General features: G+C 50.4%; 2 protein-coding genes across 2 annotated transcripts in view; both read left to right on the top strand.

Annotated features, from left to right (window-relative positions):
- The window catches only part of CFAP61 (cilia and flagella associated protein 61), an 89753-nt gene extending 67969 nt beyond the window's left edge, over nucleotides 1-21784 (top strand). Inside the window, exons 24-26 of the mRNA XM_066316657.1 lie at nucleotides 11723-11813; nucleotides 14183-14336; nucleotides 21702-21784. Coding sequence (XP_066172754.1) covers nucleotides 11723-11813; nucleotides 14183-14336; nucleotides 21702-21784 — 328 coding nt within the window. The remainder of the gene's footprint in view (nucleotides 1-11722; nucleotides 11814-14182; nucleotides 14337-21701) is intronic.
- On the top strand, nucleotides 15931-18099 carry INSM1 (INSM transcriptional repressor 1). The gene is given in 2 exon segments (XM_066314401.1): nucleotides 15931-15985; nucleotides 15988-18099. Coding segments are annotated over 2 exon segments (1416 nt in total). The 3' UTR covers nucleotides 17349-18099.
- Nucleotides 21785-22081: the final 297 nt, after the last annotated feature.

Genomic DNA, 22081 nt, shown 5'->3' with positions numbered 1-22081 from the left:
ATCTTTCATCTGAGCATTTCAGTGTCTTTATCACTTTTGTTTAGAGTATTCAATAGGTTAATCATTAAGCTGAACCTGAAAAATCCTTTATTACTGAAGACTTGTGTTCAAAAGTCACTTTTAAAAGTATTTTTGTTGCTTTGAATCAAAATTTTAAGCCAGAGGTTTGTAGGGAGATTTTAAATAACTCATGGTGATAGTCATGCTCAACAACTTGCCTATTTTTATCTGGTGAGAGAGAATGAAAGTCCTGGTTAGTTCTAGTTATGTGCTATCTCCTCTGAGAGAATGTTTCATTGCTTTTGATTTTCATTTGAAGAAATCCTTCACGAATGGTGCTTTGTAACATAAACTGTCACAGATGGAGTAGTGAAGTACTGCCTTACATCAGCTGTGTAGAGACAGAAAGCCAGGCTCAGGAACAAATAATCAGTTTTTATTGTAATACAAAGCTGATAGTAGTGCCTGAAACATTTCCAGGTTTGATTTTGTTCTATTTACAAGTGATTAGAAGAAAGGCACAAACCGTAGTAACATTTTCAGGTTAAACTCTATTATTTAGGTAAGAGTGTGTGAAAGTTTGCTGTGAAGGTTGTACTGTGGTCCAGAAGATGCTTGTGAATTATTGTTGCCACAGGGATTGATTACAATTTATAGCAAATGTTGGGGTTGTTTTACAAGAGAGGAATGTGGCACAGCAGACGTGAAGTTCACCTGAACTGTCACTCACTGTCAGTGAGTGTTACAGAGGAACTGAAGGAGAGTGACACAACTGCATGAGAGATGGGCTAAGACAAGCAAGTGATTTCCTCTCCTTGTCATGGCTCATGCTGATCATAATTTGAAGCACTGGAAGAACTCCTTAGTCAGGTTGTTGCAAGGTACCATCAGTACTTTCTGGGGCATTATAGTGTGTGCACGCATTGTGAGCTTATCTTTTCTGTGAACCATGCTGAGGTGTCATCAGGGACACTTGTTAGATGCACCAGCAAGTTTCACACCAGTAGCAGCATCTGGAAGAATAAATCATCCTTCTTTGGGATTTCAGCCTGCAGTACAGGTAGCAGTATTTTCCTGACCTCGACCAAAGGATCACTGGTGTGCTGCACAGAGAAACACCACATATCAGGGCCTCATCACATCCCTTCAGCTCTCCTTAATTAGTGATGATGAACTAATTTTGGAGTTGTCTTTTACAGCCTTTAGACAATGATGTTGTGTTGCATCGTGTGGCAACAGTGTTGTTCATAGTGTCCCGGGAGGTTACAGCCGCCAGCAGGGAAACAGAGGAGACAAGTCTCTTTGTTAAGCACCAGAGTCCGTTTTATTTCACACCCCGCCCCGAGCCGGGGAGGGAGGAGAAGGCGAAGAGAGAGAGGGCGAGGGGCGACAGCCAAGAGGGAGAAGCCCACTCCCGTCTCCCCTTGAGTAGAGGGTGTGGGTATGGGGCAAAGGGCAGGTGAGGGCATGGACCTGGAGCCGATGGAGACGCCGAGGGGGAAGGAACCACAACGCCAAGGTCATTGAGGGGGAAACAGAACCCACCAAGCCATTGTGTACAGAGATTACACTGAGTAGCTGAAGGACTCCACAATTTTATTTGGGACCTTTTGCCTCCTAATTTTATCTCACCTCTCATTAGCCTGTGGCAGAATTCCTCAATTACAGTTGCCAGGTTTTTCTTATCTGGTTGTTTTATTGCCTCCAGTTGTTTTCAGTCTTTTTTCTACCTTATCTTTAGATAGGTTTGTTCCTTCTCTTCTTGCTCTTTGATCATGTGAATGAAATCGCATATGTTGCTCTGCAGCAGTGAACATATGTTGCTCTTTAATCTTTGCTCATGTGGTTCTTGTGCTACTTACACATGCACACACACATGAACTCCCATTCATCCCAGCTTGGTGTTCCCATTACACATGTCCATCCTGTGAGGAGGGATCATTCTCCAGCAGATGTAACAGGTAGACTGCCTGGAGCAGTCCTGGCACACAGCAAGCTGGCACAGGAATTTGCTGCTTTCAGGAGGACGTGGGGCAATGGTGGAAGGCTGGCAGTATGATGTGTGCTCATAATATATTACATCTACAACACATCTACATCCCCACACTACAGTGTCACATAAAATGTGCCTACATGTGTGTGCAGTGTCCAAGACACTGTTAAAGCCAAGCCATGAGAAGACTGTTTGTTAGAAAACCATTACACTGAGAAATGGTTTAGCATGTCTTGTGACTTGTCCTGAGACTTTTATGTAGAGAAAAAGTGATGCCTGGTTGGCTTTTGGTACAGAATAAGAAAATGCATTCACTGGTTTTTATATGTGTGATAAAAGAACAACAGTTTTGGGTCTTGTTCATATGGTCTGTAAGGATCCCACATGAACACAAACCTGATGTTAGGACTGAGTTCCTCTTTTTTGCTTTCATAACCTTCCTTTTAAACTAGTACGTGTTACACTTGTATCCATGTCTACTGGCAAGATGTGAAGTACCCTTAGTGAAAAGAAAATACAGACTGTGAAAATGTCATGTGCTAGTTAAGCTTGTAAACTTGATAGTTTGAAACATCTGTTCCCCTCCTCTCTTCTTTATGCTTCTCTTTTGGGAAGAGCGTTCCTACAAGGCAAGAAAGTGCAGTGTTTTAATCTTTTGGTCTACATTTAGATTTCTCAGCATGGCATCTTATTCCAGGAATGGACACGGTGGAACAGCAGTCACCTGGGAGCTAATTTATTTCTGTGTAGCATGCAAATTATCTTTTAAATAATTAGAGACTACACCTAGCAGTGAATTTCCTCACTGATTTGCATTCACTGTAAGAGCTGAAAGTTAGCCCCATGGTACCAGATTTCCTGGCCAGAATGTGCCAGTGCCGTTCTCAAATTAGCTTTAACAACAGGCCCCTGAGATCCAGCAAACTTGACAAAGTCACCCCTTCCAGTTGTGTGCCTGGAGTGGCTGAACGGCTAATGGGAATAATGAGAGAAACAACATTTCCTTTTGTCTGAAGAAAAGTTCCATCGATTTGGGCATGAGTTCAGTGGGATTAAAAGCTGCAGGACTTGACCCACAACCAGAGGAAGGATTGGTCACTGCTCTGCCTCAGTACCTGGGCTCTTGGAGGAGGTGAAGCAATGGGCACACATTGCTCCCCCTCCCAGTTGCCTTGTGCCATGCAGTGGGTGCTCTCCTTGCACTGGGCCTGCAGCCAGTGTGTTCCTGAGCAGAGGAGACTAACAGTGCAGTTCTCCTATGCCAGTGCAGTTCTCCAGTGCAGGAAAAAGTGTAGGAACCAAAGATGCATTACCTGTGAGTTGGATGGCATTATTCACTAGATTTGGAATCCACTTGAGGAAGGAGTTTCTGCAATTTTTATTCAATTCCCATCAGGCTACATCTCAAAAAGTCAACTAGAATTTGAGTCCCCAAGAGCAAGACTCTTTCTTGTGGGGAGTCTTCTCCTGAAGGAAAAAGAAAGGAAATTCTAGTGGTGTACCCTGAAGGGATACCATGCTATATGACATCTATGCTATATGACATCCATGCTCCTGCCCCCATCGCTTGCTGGAAGGCCTTCAGATTATTTCCATTATTATTGCCCTAGCAGCAGGTAAGAGAGGGGTGGGGAGAGAGGTATGAATCTTTTTTTCTTTTCAAGTTTATAGATTTACTGGTCATCAGTCCTTCCTCCACACTGCTTCACAGAGGAGGAATGCAACCAGCCAGTGACCCCCTTTTGTGTCCTCCTGAGCTGAAGGCAGCTGCAAGGCAGTTGCCAAGTTATGGAACATGTCCATGGAGTAGTGGAATCTCCCTCTGCTGCACCTTAAGTGCAAAACAGATAATTAAAGGGGTCTCCTGATACTTGGCAACCAAACATGCTCACTGGCATCATGCCTTTAATATGAGATAGAAGTGCTTCATGTAAGCTTCATTTGGCATTAATGAAAAGCAAATCTAACGTAAATGCATAAATTTTGACCCACTAGTTTCTAAAATACTTAAGGAGCTTATTTCGCAAATGAGGTGTGAGTGGCTTCTTTTACTTGGGATTTTGTAATTGTGTATTAATGGACTCATTGTCAGCCACAACCTGCTGAAAATGCTGGTTGTGTTTTAGTCCTGTGATGCTAACAGTGGCAGTGAGGTGACGGCAGCACAGGGTCAGGCCTGGGGAGCAGTGCACAAAGGCAAGGACGTGTTTTAATGAGAGATGAGCAGAGAAACCTCACAGGCACAGTCATCCAGGCAGAGTTCAAAACCGCTTTGTTATTTTTTTGTTTCAATAACTTTGTTTCCAGCATTTTAAGGACTTGTCAGATGGGACATTTTGCTTGCTCTGCACAGGGGTTTTGGGCACCATGGCAGGGGAGAAGCCCCCAGCAGACATGATCAGGGCTCTTTGGCGTGAAGAAGTTGGGAGAGTGGGTTTTATGGCAGTACTTGTGTGTGGGATGAAAAGCACAGGGGATTTAGGTGAATTGTAGTCACAAAGGAATGTTTATCCTAGTGCCAGAATGCAAGTAGGATTCAGTTTTCACCAAGGAAGGGAACAGGCAATCCATGCAAGGATCTGTGGAGATCCATGCCAGGCTGTTCTCAGCGGGCCTGTGTGCTGCTGTCCAGGAGCTGGGCGCCCTGAAGAAAATCATACAAAGTAGCACGGTTTCAACTGCACCAGGTACTGACAGGGCATAGAACATGAGGCTGCCAAATATGCAGAAGGAATACGTGAAGGGAGTCAGGCTCCCTTTCTCTAAGAGGAAAATCCTTCCAGAAACTGTAAACATGGATGACAGTACCAGATGTTTCCTTGGCTGCTGTCTTCAAACCGTATCTTTTGTTTTCACACTGCATTTTCATATAGTCTGTAGAAGCTAAATGCTCAAAAGTACTTTGAGCTGCATGAACAGCATTTGCTTATTTTGAAGTAACCATTTAGGTTTTTTCACAGAAGTTCAATTCCCACATCCTGCTGCTGTTAACATTAGGCTGAAGGTGATCTGTTAAACACTGTCATTCAGTGAGACTGTTAAGCAGAAACACCACATTGGACTGTTTATTGGCTCAATGCTAATAAAGCTCACAATATAACAAATGCATTATGGAAAGGAAGAACATTTGATGTTTTCAGCATTATTGTTAAAAGGTAGGGAAAACTTCATTACTTACAGGCTGGATAATAAGTGATTATTTAAACATGAAATGCATGCTGCATAGAAAAGCTGGTTTTAACCCCGGCTTTCTGAAATGAAGAGTGCTTGTTTGTTAAGAGGAACACTAAAATGCCCTTCTGCTGTCTGGAATCTGCTGGATCCCACACCATTATCACACTGGGATTACATCTGAGGGATTCCACTTTAGGCTTTTGTTCATGAGGCAGATGGTGAGACTGCCTGATGAGCTGCAACGGTGAGATTTTTTTTTTTGCAGGGTTAAAGCAGGCCAGAAAGGAACTGTTAGCAGGTAGTGAGCATGACTGAGAGGGACTAGTGCTGCTCTGTACATTCTGCAGCCTAATTAGAGGGAAATGTATGTGCTTTTCCTGAAGAGAGAGACCGGGTAAGGAAAGAGGAACACGTTGAAGGGACATCAAAGCACTAATGGCTTTTTCGCTCCTGGAATTAACTGCTAACCCCGCAGTGCACTGGTATAGCTGCAATTACAGAGCAAATCGATACAAATGGCTGGAGATTCCAGATATTAATGTAGTTTTAAAGGTGCAGCTAACTTGCCAATGAAGAGCCATGTTACTAAGAAACCCCACATTCAAATTAGTAAGTTAAAAGGTTCATCAGCTGAACCCTACCACATTAATTTGCAGCCAAACCTACCTGATTCATATTAGTGATTATGCAAACCATTAAGAATGATTGAACTCTGAATCCATAAACAATTGCAGAAAAGCAATCATACCCCTGCACACAGCCTGTTTGATGATTTTGTGCCTTGGGTTTCATTTACATAGTTTTCCATAATTCATTATGTGTGAAATATTATTATGTGAAAAAAATGCTGTAAGCCTGTTTTTAGGGTCAGCCACAAAGTCCTCATATAGAGAGAGCACAGACAGCAGTGCTTCTGTGTCAGCTTTAAAGAGCCCAGAGGTGAGAAAGTTTAGAGAGCAGTTCAGTGAGAGTCAGTACACCACAACTGCTGTGATCTACTAAGCTGTTTAAACTTTACAAAATGCCAGTGCTGAAATAAGAGTATCTCCCGAGGACACTTAGGAGAACAGGAAATGGCTGCATTATCTCAATATCAGGATCTGCTTTCTGAAGGTGCCTCTGGATACAGTGCTGTAACATTTCCAGGATATTAAACTTGCAGCAAACAGAGCTGATTTATCAGTCATGATGGATCACCAGCATATTCGAAGGGAGAATGCTGGTGAGTGGTGCAGTGTCACTCCCCTGACATCAGCAGCCCTAGAGGAGCTGGGGCTGGGCCAGCAGGAGCAGTACCATCATCAAGAAGGTATGGAGTCAGTAGCCTTTTTTCCATAACAAGAGTTTCAAGAGCAGTTGTCCTTTGCTCTGGTTTGCCATTGCAGCTATGTTTAAAAGTTAATTGTAAACCATGAGTTTTAAACCAGTTGTCTTCCAAAGACAAGATGTTGCAGGTTCTATGACAAGAGGTAAAAAAGCACAGGCTTTCTCTCCAAGATTTACTTCTCAAAAGGGACAAAAGAAATGTCAGCTTGTGAATTGATGAACACTGTTGTTACTTTGTGAACCTGTTCAGTGGATTCATTCACAGATTTGCTGTCCATAAGGCTGTTGGTTTCACTAATTACTGGGTCAGAGCAGCAACAGAGTCCTGGATCACTGAATTTAACAGGAGATATTCAAACGCCTGGACAAACAGGTGTTCAGGGAGCAAAACTGCAGAACAAGGAGGTAAAGACCCTTCTTGTTACAAACAGGTGTTCGTTCACATCTGCTGTTCAACATTTGTACATGAATGTTAAGAAATTGCAGGTCAGGGAATATGTAATGTCCTTTGTGCTGAAAAACAATACTCTTAGGTAGTGCTCTAGGGGATTTTACACAAATTATTCTTACTTTTTACCTATGTAAACAAGCTGTTTTTTGAAATCGTTGGTCAGATGAATGCAAAAAATGCTCAGTGGAACATTTATTAATGTTGTCTTCAACACATTATGACTCCTGGTCCAGCTATCCAAGGTATATCAGGAAATATTTTGTATCTTTTGCTGGTATTGCTGTATCTTTGTAATTAAGAGTCTTAAAGACATGCATATATTGTTCTCAAAACAACACATTTTGAATTTTCCTGGCAAGACGGGATGTTCCATCTCGTGTGCTTGTGTTGGAGAAAAGACTTCATCTGCAAGCTGTTGTTGGGAAGTATTGTCAGGATGGCGTGAAACTTAAAATTGCATTGCATCCCATCCTTTCACAATACTTTACTCTTCTCACTCCTGAGAAGTGGAAGTCCTTGCTCTGTGTAGGCACTCCTGGCATAGTTGTGTTCTACTTGAGCATGTTCATTGAACAGCTTCCAGCTCCTCCATGCTTGTTGTCCTGGGGTGACTCCTGGGATGTGCAAGCAGCAGCCTTTCACTGCCTGACTGGGCTCTCAGCAGAAGCACCCCAGCACTTGGAGGGCTTTGGCCATCTTGTGCCAAAGGCACCACTATGGGACTGAGCTTTCACAATCCACCAGAGCCCTCCACACATGTGGACACTGACTTTGTATGTTCTAAGGTCTGAGGGTTTGAGAAGGGACAGAGTATCTTCCAGATGTAACTGGTACAGCCTGGAGAATTTTGCATTTCAAGCATTACATTTCTTCTTAGAAAAGAAGTTTCAACCTAGGAAAGTGAATGTCTGTCTCAAAATTCCCCACACTGTACAAAGCTTGGGAAGCTACAGAGAGGAAAGGAGACTCTCCACTCCATGCAGATTACCAGGAGATTATGTTGATCAGTGATTCTGCTTATATTGTGTACTAAAGGCCATGGTGCTACTCTGTATGTGCTCACAGTCATGTTGCTGAGGGCACAGCCAGCACCAGAGGGCCACCGGGCTTAATGGCACTGAGGGCAGGGCACTGGTGACTCATGGATGGCTTTGGGAAGAAACAAATGGGATCTCAAGAGATCTGTATTCAGGATTGCTTAGAGATATTTATTGAGAGCTGCAGATTCAACCCACGTCATAGGCTGTCAAAGTTTCTGATCTTCCCTTGAGAGTGTGTGTGTTGGTGGAAGAACAGGGGTAGGAGGGATGTGAGGAGCTGAATTTGAGTTGTTTCCATGCAAGTTCTGAACATAAGCATAAGAACATCCATAGACACACCATCTGCTAAACCTGTAGTCACTGACGTGCCAATCTGCAGAGGGATTTTTCAATGGCACCATCACGAGGTGCCACCTGCCCTTTGAGCAGTGGAAAATCCCCTCCTGTTCCCAGCCTCATTGCAGTGAGAAGGCATCAATGCACCAGCACAGCTCAAGGATTGATCCCTGGAACTAGACTCTGGCCCAGAGCATGCGGTATTTGCCATGGGCACACTCCCCTGCAGGTAGGGGATGTACCACAGAGCTGAAATGACTAATCTGTTTTTTAATCTTTATAACTTGCTTTTTGTTTTGTCTTTGTATGAAGCAAGGGTGTTATTCTGAAGGTTTTTTGTTTGGTTTTTGAGGTTTTCTGGCTTCACACCTTTCTGCCAGTGCTATACCCTGTGCCACCAGACCTGACTCGGATGGCAGGTCAGTGTTGGGTTCTTGCTGCCAGGACACAGAACATCTTCCACAGGGGCAGAGGCTTCTTCTCCAAATGTGGTGTGTTCCTGCAAATGAAATGGAGAGTAACTCTAGGCAGCTCTTGTATGGACAGCCATGTGTACACTCCATTTTTGCTTGTTAGCAGTGCCCAGCTCTGTTCATTTTATTTATATCTCTTGCAAAGGGAAGGATTCTGTGCCTGTACTGGACACCACTAAACATTTCCTTCTTCCTTGCCTCTCATTTAATGTAGGCTGCACCTCACAAATGAGGCAGCACAGACTTGAAATGTTGTTTGTCAATGAAAGGTGAGACCAGCTCCTTAGCAACGCAAAGGATGTTGTTCATTGTCTTCTGCAGGAGCCCATTCCATCCCACCCTTCACAAACGCCTTCCCCATGATTGCTGCTGCCGCCACAAAGGCTTCTAGCAGGGATCTCTGCGAGGAAGTTACCAAGTTTGCACACCCATTATGCTCCTGGCAGACACTGTCATCTTGTACATATTTAGCCTGATCACTCTGGCAGGTTATGAAAGACTAAACGGTGCAAACACATGTGGCAGATGCCATTCTTGTGATAGCAGAGGAGCTGCTGAGCCCCTGTTGGGAGTGTGCCAGCTCCATCTCCTACAGTGAAGAGCTTTATACTTTGAAGCCTTCCACAGCTTGCCCTGAGGGACTACTGCTGAAGAGGTAATAAAATTCAGAATGAGCCTCAGAAAGTCAACTTGTTGGTTTCAAATGGGGTTTTTCATTATTAAGCTTCCCTTTAGCAGCCATATGTAGAGCTGCTCTGTCAAAAACACCATGTTCCCCCTGAGAAAGGTGATTTGAACTGGAAACGTAAGTAGATGGAAGCACAGAGCTGGAAAAGAAAGTGAATTGTTTATGTGAGCTGAATGTCCAAATGGCCCTTGGTGTTCTTCAGGTGAAGGGAAGTGAAGGAAGTCTGGGAGTAAATGTTGGTTACTGGCAGTCTATCTAAAAAAATACGGACAAGGCACTCTGCTCCCCAAAACCAGGCATTTTATTTGCATTAAAGATTCCAAACTGGGTGGCTCAGGTTTTGAGCTCCAAATCTGTGGATATTGACAGGAATGGTTAAAGTTGTGGTTATAGATGGAGCTGGTAACAATAGCAGGAATATACAGTGCCCCTGAAAGAAACATTTATAAAGAGTGTTCAGTGCTACATCTTAGTGAGGCAGGTAAGCCCCTTAACTGAGGTAAGGCAGTTGGCAAGGTTGCACCTCACTTGAGAGAGGAAATCATCTGCTCAGGGTTATAGGCAAAATTAAGATGCCAGCTTGAAGACAAAACATTTGGCCAGTGGAACATGGCTTTTACCACAGCGTATCAGTAAAAAGAGAGTATTACCTTCATGCATTCTTGTGTAACACCTCCCTTTCTCTCTTTGCTATTTATTACCAACAATGAGTTAAAGGTTTGTGTTGGGTGGGGTTTTTCTTCTGAAATTCAAAAGGTTTAAAATATTATAGGATATTGTGTTTTTCTCCAGCTCTCTGCACACCTTTGGGGTGTGCAGTTATTAAAACAAGGGATCCTTAAAGCTGAGCTCATCCTTTCTAACCTAGATATCCAAATAAGCAGGCAAGCGTCAGTCCCAGTAACTCCTGGGCTGGGCAGCACTTGCTAGAGCAAGGATGCTGTGCTTGGAATGGTGTCCATAAATATGTGAAAAAGGTCTATGGGAGAGAGCCCTGCTGTACTGCAGACTGCAGATTCTGAGAGTCAACCCCAGCTAGCCTGGCACACAGAGGGGAATGGGAGTGCCTGAGAGGGGCAGAGAGGGGCCAAGCACATGGACATCCAGCCAAGCTGTGCCAGGTCCACAGAGCATTTTAATGGATGTGAGGGAGAGCTGAGATGTCTTTCAGAGCAGGAGGGGAAAATCCTGCCCTTGGACATGGAGAAAGTAAAATCTGCAGAGAGGAAACTGCCAGTTAATTCTCTTGTGGACAGGTATCTCAGGATTATTAAATCTGTGTAGAGTATTTGAGTTGCCTTATGCAGGTGCTTACTTAAAGACCACACAGCTGAACCAAGTAAGAATGTTCCTGTGCTCCTGAGGGCAGTGCCAGGGTCCTGCTGCCATTCCCAAGCCATGAATGTTGGTGGCAACCATGCAAATGCCCCCCTCTGCCAACTTCCTGGCTGAGCCTGCTGACACCTGCTTAGTCATTATGAGGACGAGCATGTGGCACCTCCTGACTTCAGTGAGCACTGACAAGAATTACACTCCGGGCATCTCACCCGAGCTGTAAAAATTATCTTTCATTATAAAGAGAAGTAAATCACAGCTTTGTAATCTGGCTGCCCCAGTTATATTTATAGCCATGAGGTTCTACAGGGAGCAGTGTTCTCTCCATCCTTTTCCTCCTTTTTCATGGAAGAATGCTGCTGTGAATGCTGTCACTGAAAGAAAAAGTTACAAAAGCTTCCTCCTAGAATCAGTTCAATTTAGCTTCATCGCACTAGTGCAAAGAACATATTGCAGCGCTCTGGTGGCCTGTTTTTCTGGCTTTTATTAATCCAGAAACCTTAATGATGAACAACATTTGTGTCATTGTCTACACAAATTTAATTTGTTTATGCAGCAGTTCAGTTAATCCTGCAATCTGCTTTTCTCAATTGAGGACAGATAATGGAGACACCGTTCTTTACAGGTCTTCAGGCTTTTAAATTCTGATAAAATCAGGATTCTTCACTGGGTCTTGCCACAGCTCTGAATTAAGCCACTTTAAATGTAATTACTGAAGCTGGCTGTACATCAGGAACATCCATTAAAAGAATTGATTGACCATGCTGTTACAAGGAGGCATTTTATGAACAAACGATCATGATGGGTCCAGAACTGTAATTTATAAAGGCAAAAAAGCAGGTAAATACTTTATTAGTGGTTAATGAGAGGTTCACAAGATAACTAAATTTCTTCTTTTTTACGCAGCTACTTCAGGGAACCTTGGTCCATGGCCATCTATCATGATCGGTTTATTGATCTGCAGAAGGAACTGCGCCAAACCTTGATGTCAGAACAGGTAAGAAAAATGACTGGCAAGTGCATTTTATTATTTAGGTAATTTGTTAAGTGTTGTTCACTTTGGTTTCTTCTCCCATCTTTATCCTGAAGCTTTATGTTTCTGTTTACCTCTCTCTTTGGGGAAGCCTGAGTGGACCGTGTACCTCACAGGGCAGGGTCACCACGTACAGCAGAGTATTCTGTTTTCGTATTTGGGCATATTCTGAAATTTGCCAGTAGAACTTGAACTCACTTTGTTGTCCTTCACTGCATTTTTGCATTATGGCTGCAATTTAGTACAGGTACTCAGTGGAATCTAGAGCCTAGCTTGTCCATGTATCCCCCTGGGTTTAGAAGTGTTCCCTAACAGGAACATACTACGGACCATCCTATACCTGTCTCAGCTGAGCCAGTGGGTAGATTTTTCAACACCTACCCACAGGGAATGGCTTTTGTGGTCTAAAGGGTGAAAGCAACTGGCTTTTTCAGTGATAAGTGGATTTCCTGAATATGGGTAAAATTAAAGTGTTTGCTAATGCTGTTTACAGCTTTGCCCTAGCACCATAGACAGAGGCATAAAGCCTCAGCAGCCTGGAACTGCCTGCCCAAAATCCAGAGTCACTGTGTTCCATGGGGAGAACTAATAACAACAGCAGGTGTCCAGCAGCCCCCAGAACTGCCCCCCCACCACCCCGAGGAACTTGTGGCTGATCCCAGAGTTTGTGGTCTGAGCTCTGTGCTTCCAACCCACTACCTGGGACCAGTTCACTCTGCCCCTGCTCACAGTGCTCCTGCTTTTGTTTAACCCCACGTAGTTCCAGGTGGAGTTTTTAACCATGTGGAAAACGAATAGAATTGTAAATGGAGACAGGGTGGCAGGAGGAAGGGAGATTGCCCATGGCTCATCCATCTCCAGGGCCCAATGCTGCCACATCCCAGCTGCAGCAACGCGTGCTTAGCCCTGCTTCCTCCCCGAAGGGCTCAGAGCAATTTGCCTCCTGTTGTCCTGACCCAGAAAGGGCCTTGGTGCAGTTTAATTTGGGTTCTCTTGGAAGACCTTTATAAAAGAGTACAAAATTAAATTCTGTGCAGAATAACGGACCTGATGTAAAGTGTTTTTCTTGCCATCATTCAAACGTATTTCTCATGCTGTAAGTGTGAAAACTTGAGAGGGGGAATTTGTGCCCTACAAACGAAGGACTCACTTGCCTTACCCTGCTACTGTGGCAGCAGTCCTGACACAGAGGGTCTCCCTGCATGGACTGGAAGCAGCTCTGTGTGAGTCAGGATTGTTCCTATGGATATAGGTGATGGTATCTGTATCTGAATGAAAACTTGAAAACTTGGCGCTTTTTTTTTTTTTTTCCCAGTGATTTTAACTATATTTACTAGGAGGGATTTAAACTATATTTATGTTTTCATTGGGTGTTCCTTCTGGGCACATTGCCATATCCAGAGTAGGTACTATGTACTCATGGAGTATCTCTTAAATGCCTCAGGACTGGTTGTATTTCTATATGGGGTAAGAGACCTACTGTCTTTGCCTCCTGTTGCTCATATTCTAGCTCATTTCAGCATGTAGAAAAATTTCTAATGAAGTGTAAAAAGGAGGAAAAGATGTTTAAGAGCTTTGGGCATAAATGCACAGAAGTCAGGTATTTCTGGTTTGAAGAGAAAGTGAAAATCAGCGTCCTGCAGTAGGGGTATAACATTTACATAAATGTTTGCTAATCGAAGCACTGACTGCATAGAGAAGGCAGTTATGTTGTGGGGAGGGGCCGCGCATTTAGCCTCTGTTGCAGTTGTCCTCCGAGGCTGCCCGGGAAGCGCGGGGCTCTGGCGCGGGCGTTTACCCCTCGGGGATCGCAGCCATGTGTTTGTGCCGGTGTGCGCAGCTCCGGCCATGCAAACATGCAGATGGCAGGGCTGGGGGCTGCACCTCCATCAGCTGCTGGATGCTGCTGCATGCCAGGGGCACTCGTGCCGTGCCAGACCTTCCGGAACAGCACTTGTCCGTCAGGAATAATGGCCTGGTGCTCCAGCTGCAGCTGGGCCGTGCTGAGACTCAAAAGCCACACTCAATATAGGACATGGAGGCGGGGGAAGCGTGGAATTCCTCTGGCGAAACCCCTCTGAGAGGCCGTGTAGGGACAGCCAGGGCTTCCACACGGGTTTGTCCCAGACAACCCTTGCACCTGTGGCCGGTCATTAGTGAGGGAGAGGTGAACAGTGAAGCACCACCAGCTCCAGTGTGCACTCGGTGCCACCAGTGTGAGCCCCGCTCCATGACCCGCTGCCCTGTGTCCCAGCCCCGACATCTTTTCAGGCCGTTTTCAGACCCCGCTGCCGCGCTCCGTGTCCCGTTCGTCTGACAGCTCTGTCCCGCAGGTACCCGGGCAGCCCCCTGCCGCCGAGCAGCGCCGTGAGCAGAAACCCGGTGGGGCGTCGCTTCGGGAGCCCGTCCTGCGCTATCTGCGCCACCACCGTGCCCACCTGCCCGTGTACGCCCCAACAGACGCCTACAGACTGTTGCCGGCTGCAGGTAAGAGAGAGACGGCGAGGCAACGGGTCTCGGTGCACAGCCCCAGCAGTGATGGGGGGTCTTGGGCCGCGGCCGTGGCGGGGGGTCTCGGTGCACAGCTCCAGCCGTGGGCAGGGGGTCCTGCTGTGCAGCGCCAGGAGTGATGGGGGCAAGCTCGGTGTGCGGCCCAGGCAGTGACAGGGGGTCTCAGTGTCCACCCCCCAGCAGGGACGAGGGGGTCCCGGTGCACAGCCGCAGCCGCGGCGAGGGTTCTCGGTGTGAAACGCTGTAGTGACGGCGGATATGTGTGCGCCCCAGCAGTGGGGGGGATTGGGGGGAGGTCTCAGTGACAAGTCCCTTCGGTGAAGGGAGGTCTCCGTGCGCAGCCCTGTCACTGAAGGGGGCTCTCGGTGTGCCGCCCGGCAGTGAAGGGGGTCGCGGTGCGCAGCCCCGGCGGGGGGGCGGCGGCGCGTGCCCGCGGGCTCGCAGCTGTATGCTAATCCGGCGCGGGCCGCTCGCCCCGCCTCGCCCCGCCGCACGCCTGTCCCATCGGGCGGGCGGGGCGGTCCCTCACCCCCCCCGGGCCCGGCCCGGCCCGCCGGGAGGGGGGGTGTCCGGCGAGGCGGCCGCCCCCGGTGCCCCCCCGCTCGCTGCCCTTTGTGCCGAGGGTCGCGCAGCTTTATGCTAATGCCGCGCATAAAGGCGCGCGCGGGGGGGCCCCGCTCGCTCGCGTGCCGCCCGCGTGCCCCGCGCCCCCCACAAAGGGCCCGGCGGGGGGCGGGGAGGGCGCTGCCCGCACGCGTCCCCGGTCCCGCCACCTGCGGAGCAGCGCTGCGAGCCCCCGTGCGCCGCCTCGGACAAAGGGCTGTGGGAGCGGGGCCGCGGCCCGGGGCTCTCCCCGCTGCGGCTGCACCTGCCGCATCCTCGGGGGCTGCGGCCGCCTTTGCTTAGGCACCGACCGCGGCGTGCGAGAGCGCGGGGTGCGGGGCCCTCCCGCCCTCTGCAGTCCCCCGCCGCACCTCGTACCCGACGCGCAGCGTTTCAGACTGAAACGGCGCGCTACCGTCGCCTTCCCTGCCTGTTCCGGGAACCGGGCCAGACCCGTTAGGGTTAGAGTAACAGGTTCGGTTACCACCGGGCCGGGTCTGTGGCTCCGCCTGTCCCGACCCCGCAGCGGCGCGGAGTTCTCCGGGTTCCGCGGGGTTGCCGAGATCGCTCGGTACCCGATGACCCGTTCGTTATTCCTCCCGCTCGGACAGACCCGTCGTTGGCCACCTCCTGTCGTCGCCGGGCATCGCCCCCGGCGGGCAGCCCCGCTCCCCTCCGTGCCGCCGCCTCCACATGCGCCACTTTCGCCTCCTCCTGCGCCGAACTCCCCTCTCCCCACACCCCGGTGCCGGCCGCCCCCGCAAACGGTCCGCCCGCTGAGAGCAGACGGCGGCGCAGCCTCGGCCGGCGTCCCGGGAGCATCGCCCGCTGCCGGCGCGGGGGGCGGCACACAAAGGCCGCGCGTGCCGGGCGGCGGGAGGCGGGGCCGGGCGTGTGCCGGTCCGGGCTCAGGTGCGGCCGCGCCGCCGCCGCTGATTGGCCCGTCCCGCCACCGCCGGCCCGAACAATGGCCCCGGCTCGCTTAAAGGCGGCGGCGGCCGCTCCGCGGCCAGAGCGAGGGGCTTCCGTCGCGGCCGCCGCCGGCCCGGAGCCGGCGCGAAGATGCCCCGGGGCTTTCTGGTGAAGCGCAGCCGGCGGCCCACGCCCTTGTCCTATCGGACGCGCTGCTGCCGCGAGGCCGCTGCCGGCCCGCCGCTCCCCGCTGGCGCCGCCCCGCCACCCGCCTGCCCCGCCGCGCCGCCGCCCCTGCCGCGGGACTCGCCGGTGCCGTTTGGGACGCCCGATGCTGCCGTGCAGGCGCTATACAGCCCCACGCGGCCCGTCAGCAGGGACAAGTACCTGGAGCGTGGCTTCAGCCTGGGATCGCCCGTCTCGGCCGAGTCCTTCCCCGCGCCGGCCGTTCCCGGCACCATGGACCCGATCGTCTTCGCCCCGGCTGACCTCAAGCTCTGGGCCGCCGCCGGCCACGCCGAGCCGCCTGCCGCCCATCCCGGCCCCGGTGGAGCCCCTGCTCCGGCCGCGCCGCCCGCCTCGGGCCGCCCGCTGCCCGCCAAGCGCCCGCCGGGCGCGTCCGAACCCGGACGGCAGAAGGCCCCGTCGGGCAAGAAGACGAAGGCGATCCGCAAGCTGACTTTCGAGGACGAAGTGACCACCTCGCCCGTGCTGGGGCTGCGCATCAAGGAGGGCCCGGTGGACGCGCCGGCCAAGGCGCGGGGCGGCTGCACCCGTCCGCTAGGCGAGTTCATCTGCCAGCTCTGCAAGGAGGAGTACGGGGACCCCTTCGCGCTGGCGCAGCACCGCTGCTCCCGCATCGTCCGGGTGGAGTACCGCTGCCCCGAGTGCGACAAGGTCTTCTCCTGCCCCGCCAACCTCGCCTCCCATCGCCGCTGGCACAAACCGCGTCCGCCCGCCACCAAGAGCGGCCCCGAGGCGGGCCGGGCGCTGGCCGCGGGCCCGGGCCCGGCGGAGGAGACGCAAAAGGAGGCGAGCGGCGGCAGCGGCAGCGAGCGGGACACACCGAGCCCTAGCGGAGCCTCGGAGGCGGGCTCCGAGGAAGGGCTCTTCGACTGTCCCCGCTGCGCCAAGCGGTTCCGCCGGCAAGCCTACCTGCGCAAGCACCTGCTGGGGCACGCTGCACCGGCACCCACGCAAGCTCCGGCACTCGCACCGGCCCCGGAGCCTAGCCCCGAGGAGCCGCCTGCCGCCGAGTGCCGCCTCTGCCCCGTCTGCGGGGAGACCTTCCCCAGCAAAAGCAGCCAGGAGCGGCACCTGCGCCTCCTGCACGCCGCCCAGGTCTTCCCCTGCAAGTATTGCCCGGCCACCTTCTACAGCTCTCCCGGCCTCACCCGGCACATCAACAAGTGCCACCCCTCGGAGAACAGGCAGGTCATCCTGCTCCAGGTGCCGCTGCGCCCCGCCTGCTGAGCCGCCCGTGCCTTCCCCGCAGCCCCGCGCCGCTCCCCTGGGGCCGCCACACGATTAGCTTTAATACGGCTTGTGACCTGCTGGAATCTGGCTTTACACTTACCTTCCCGGGGTCTCTCTTTTCTCTTTTCTTTTTTCTCTTTTATTTTTTTCTTTTTTTTTTTTTTTTTTTTTTAAATTTTGTTCTTTTGTGGTGGTTTTTATCGATGTGAACAGATCAAACTGCATAAGAGAAACGAGTGTTTCCTTTAGTGTAGCCACAAATGCCTTGACTCTGCTGTTGATGGTCTCCAGAAACTGCTGTAGAAACTGCCTTAACTGTGACATGCCAACTTTCTGTTTCTGTTCGTTTTGCCCTTAAGGTAGCTCATGCATTGTCTATCTGTATATGTTGGTTTGAGTAATTATGTTATTTATTCGTTATTTATTTATATTAATTATGAATATTGATATTATTTGATTGCAGATATTCTGATGCGCTTTTTTGTCTCCCCGCCTGCCATTTCACTGTGCGTTTTAGAAGGTCTTTTTTTCTTAAGGGATCTACTAAAAAGGTTTTAACTTTTATACCTAGAATAACACATGATCTTAACCATTTTATCTCGTGCAACCAACAGCTCTTACTTTTAGATGCAATCTCTTTTTCTACACACATTATTTTCTTAACTGTTAGCTATTTATAGAGTGCTTCGATAGAATTGTTTCAACTGTATAATTATTTACTATTCAAATAAAATATTTTCAAATTCAAGTGTGCCCCCAACCTGTCCTGCTTCTCCCTGCTGGGCTCAGGGGGGCTGGCACCCGGCTCTACACTGCAGCTGGCAGGGTGCCTCCATAGTCACCAGCCTGCTCTGCGCCGTTTGATGAGATTAATTAAAAAGGAATTAAAGGGAGAAGAAGAGCAGGGTGCGGCATGGCTGCTCTGAGGGAAGGCTGCCCCCTGAGCAAAGGGTCCCCTGGCCATGGACTGGAGCCCCAGCCCTGCACCTGCTCCAGCCAGCACCGGGCACAGTCTGTCCTGTGCTCTGCTGCTGGGGAGATCTGCCAGGGACCTTCCCTGGAAGGTGTTGCAGGGAAAGCTCAAGGAGAGGCAGCACCTGTAAGGAGAGAACTGTGAAAATCCCTGCCTAGGAGGGCTGTGCTGTCTGCTGGGTGGCTGCTGTGTGTGCTTGGCGCTGAGGTGTGGAGCTCAGGGACTCGGCAGAGCAACAGCATCCTACTTTGATGGTGAGCTGTGAGCCTGGCACAAGAAAGGCCAGGCATTTCTCTGCTTCCTGGCAGGGCTGGAGCCAGCTCCTGCCTGGTCCTTGCACTCTGCAGTGGGCTTTATGCCGCATCCTTCAAGAACTCTATATATAGATATATACACACCTATGCAGATAGATCTATTTCCAGGGCTTGTGTTTGTATATGGGAATCTGATGGGTTTGGTCAAAAGTGTCGTAAAATCTGTGTGAGTGGGGAAGGTGCATGCTGGGTTTGTGAAACCCTTCTCACAGACAGGGTCTTGTATGCACCTGTACGATCTCCCTCTTTGCCAGCAGGAGCAGGTACAGAGCCAACTTCACGGCATGCAAATCTGCTTGGCAGCCCCAAGGGCAAATCAGTGCTCCCAAACCAGTGTATGAAGGGCAAGGGGGCTGTGAGGGCTTGGTGTGGACATAGGGGCTGCTCTGTCTTGGGGTAGCAATGCCTTTGAGGTTTTGGCTCCCTGGAAGAGGTTTCTAGCCTGTTCCTGCAATCTTTTCTCACCTAAAGGCTTCTGACCCTAACCCTGATTCACTGAGGGAAAGGCAGGTAGTGGAGCTTCCTGGAGAAAGTTTCCCAGGAACTGGCTGAGTATTTTATGCTAAAGCAAAGCTTGTTGAGAAAGAACATCCTTCTATAGAATGATTTATTTGGGGGTTTTTGAGGTTTTTTTTTTCTTTATCAGTCAGGCTGAACAGTACCAATGTATGGGTACACTCCTGCTGTCTTGATTCCTAGGAAACCAACTTGATATTGGGCTGACTTCAGGCCTAGGCAAAGCTGTGGTTTTAGCTGTAAATCAATACCCTGGAAAAGGGCACAGCCCAAGAGACACAGGCAACAAAGCCTGCGTGGCAAGAGGTACAGTTTTGCCTTTCCTGGCTTCTCTGGCCTTGTAAAGCCCCAGATCCTGGGCTGTCGCAGACAGTGTCATAGCTGCCTGTTGAGCGGAGCTCTCTGCTCTCTGAGGCAACTTTACCAATGCACACGGCCGTCCTCTCAGGCCACTGGACACCATTTCCGGAGTGATGCCCAGCACATCCTCTGGAGAAGGCTAATGGCTCTATCCACTCTGTCATAGCAGTGTCTCTGCTGAAATCTGTGCTCAAAGCCTGTGGCACCAACGGGCCACAAAACAACAGCTTCATACTGCTGTCCATTTCCTAAGAGTCAAGTAAATCCGTGTTTGTCCTGCTAAGAATCAGTTGGAATTTGTGAGGGCCAGAATTCCCCAGGTTTTTTGAACTGTCCAGGTAACCATTGCCCTGACTTATTGCATCTCCTGCTGAGCAGAAAGGGTGATTAGTGGAGACTTCTGTGTTGGGGAGGAATAAGGAGTACACTGGAAATAGCTCTGTTCACAAACATCCTGTAGAAGGCAGAATTTGCTTTTGACATCCCTGGGCTGCAGCAGCCTGGGCAAAGCTGCTGCGCCTTTGTGTCTGCAGCCATTCTCCCTCAGTCTGCACTGCTGGACAAGCCCCGACTGCCCAGGGGGTGTCTGGAGAGGTTCCTTGTGAGGCTGAGCCTGGACTGCTGGTCGGCTTTTGCAGGGAGCCATCGGCATCACCGTTTTGCATCTCTTGCCACCTGGCAGTGAAGGGCATTGCACCACCCTGACAGGTCACTAAGGCTTCCACTTACACCAGCACCCTTTGGATAGTATTTTGGGGATGGATGTGTCCCTGCCCCTCACCAATTCCTGCCTTGCACCATCCCACTGCCCAGGCCCCCAGCGCTGGGCTTCTGCTGGGCTCTGTCTCCTGCTCTGTACCTGGGAAGTCCCAAGCCCATGTATAGCTCAGTGGCTGAACCCAGAGTGCTCTCAGTAGCAGTCCCTTGGGAATGCAGGTTGCCTGGTAGGTGCTGTGTCCCGGCCCCCTGGCAGCACGGCCAGCCAGTGCTGCGCAAACAAAGCCTCCTGCTGTCAGCTAACAAATCAATTGCTGGTAGCTCTTGCTGCATCCAGCAGGAGCAGGTTTGGGCACCATGGAGAACACTGATCCTGCCCCTAATGTGATGCAGTGGAGGCAGCTGGCGCAGACGTTGCTCATGCTCTGCATTCAGGCAAAGGGGTTTGCCCGCTGTGCCGGAGCCTTCCTCCTCTCTGAGCACACTGAGACCTAAATGTGTGGTGTGGGACCGAGTGTTGTGGTCACATGGAAAGGAGCTGGGAGATTTGACGGAGGAACCTGCAAGGTCCTCAGAAATGCAGCATGGACACCATCCCTGCCCCATGGGCTCAGAGCTGGTGGGGAGCTGGGGCAAGCTGCTTCTGCCCACAGGAGAAGGCTCACTGGAGGCTGCTTATCTCCAGGGGAGGTGCAAGTTTTGGTACCAACACCATGGTCCCTTGCGGCCATCAGTGCAGTAAGGCATCTGTCAGCTGCCTCACTGCATGGGCTCACTGGGAAACACAGCTGGGCACAGCTCAGGGTTTTGGGGGGCCCTGCCCAGAATCTCCTGGTCTGTTTCGGGGATGGGCAGATGGGAGGTATCCATGGGATTAGAGCAAGCCTGGAAACAGGACAAAGATGGGCTTTTGCCTTGGATTTCAGACTCTTCCTGACACAACGCAAGCCTATTTAAAAAGAGGCACTGCTGTTGATGAGCTGTGAAATGGCCCATGGAGTCTCAGGTGTTTCTTTGGGGAATGCCGTGCCTGCAGGGTGCTGCAGGGTGCTATGGTGTGCTGGTGCCAACACACCTCCTGCCCCATTGCTCCCAGGTCAGGAATGTTGGGTTGTGGTGAGTGCTTTGGGCTGGGTGGGACAGCAGTTCCCTGAAGCACCCAGGCAGCTCCCCCTGGTTAAACATTCAGGTGTGCAGGTGCATCCTGCTCGTGGCATTAAACACCTCAAATGCTTCCATGCAGGTTAGAATCTTCATCAGGGATATAAATGGTTTTGATAAAGTGTAATTTGTAGTCCATAAATGCCTCTGGCAACATTTGATGCAGCGAGGTGGAACATGCCAAGCGTGGGCTGTCCTGCTGTACTGGCTTCACACTGGACGTGGCCAGGCTTGGTTCTTACCTGTGCCATGGGATCCAAGTGCTGGGCTGCCCCCGGCACTGCTCTGACTGTGTTGATTTCTCCTCAGCAGGCAGCCAGGGGCCGAAGCCAGGCAGAGTCGGGCACAGCGGTGGCAGCGGGAGCCCCACACTGGCACAGGGACCCTCCTAGGAGCACATCCTACTGACACAGTAATTGGGACATTATTTGCAGCAGCCGAGTCCAGTTAAACCACCTATCCTCTTAGAAGAGAACCACTCTTTTGAAGCCCTAATAAAGCCCCCTCGCAGCTCTAATGGCGAGGGCATGCACACCCCAGCCCGTTCCTGCCTGCTCGTGTGCTCTGCCACTCTGCTGAGGCTTTTTAGCCTTCCTTAGGGAATGGGAAAGGTGAGTCACGGGGAGGATTTAACCAGAGCAAAGGCTCTGCCTGTGCTGCCACAGGCATTGGGTCGGGGGAGAGAAGGA

Source organism: Sylvia atricapilla, chromosome 3 (genome assembly GCF_009819655.1).
Source record: "Sylvia atricapilla isolate bSylAtr1 chromosome 3, bSylAtr1.pri, whole genome shotgun sequence".
NCBI classification, from domain to species: Eukaryota; Metazoa; Chordata; class Aves; order Passeriformes; family Sylviidae; genus Sylvia; species Sylvia atricapilla.
The sequence above is the reverse complement of the archived record's forward strand: the minus strand, read 5'-3'. Positions and strand labels throughout refer to the sequence as shown.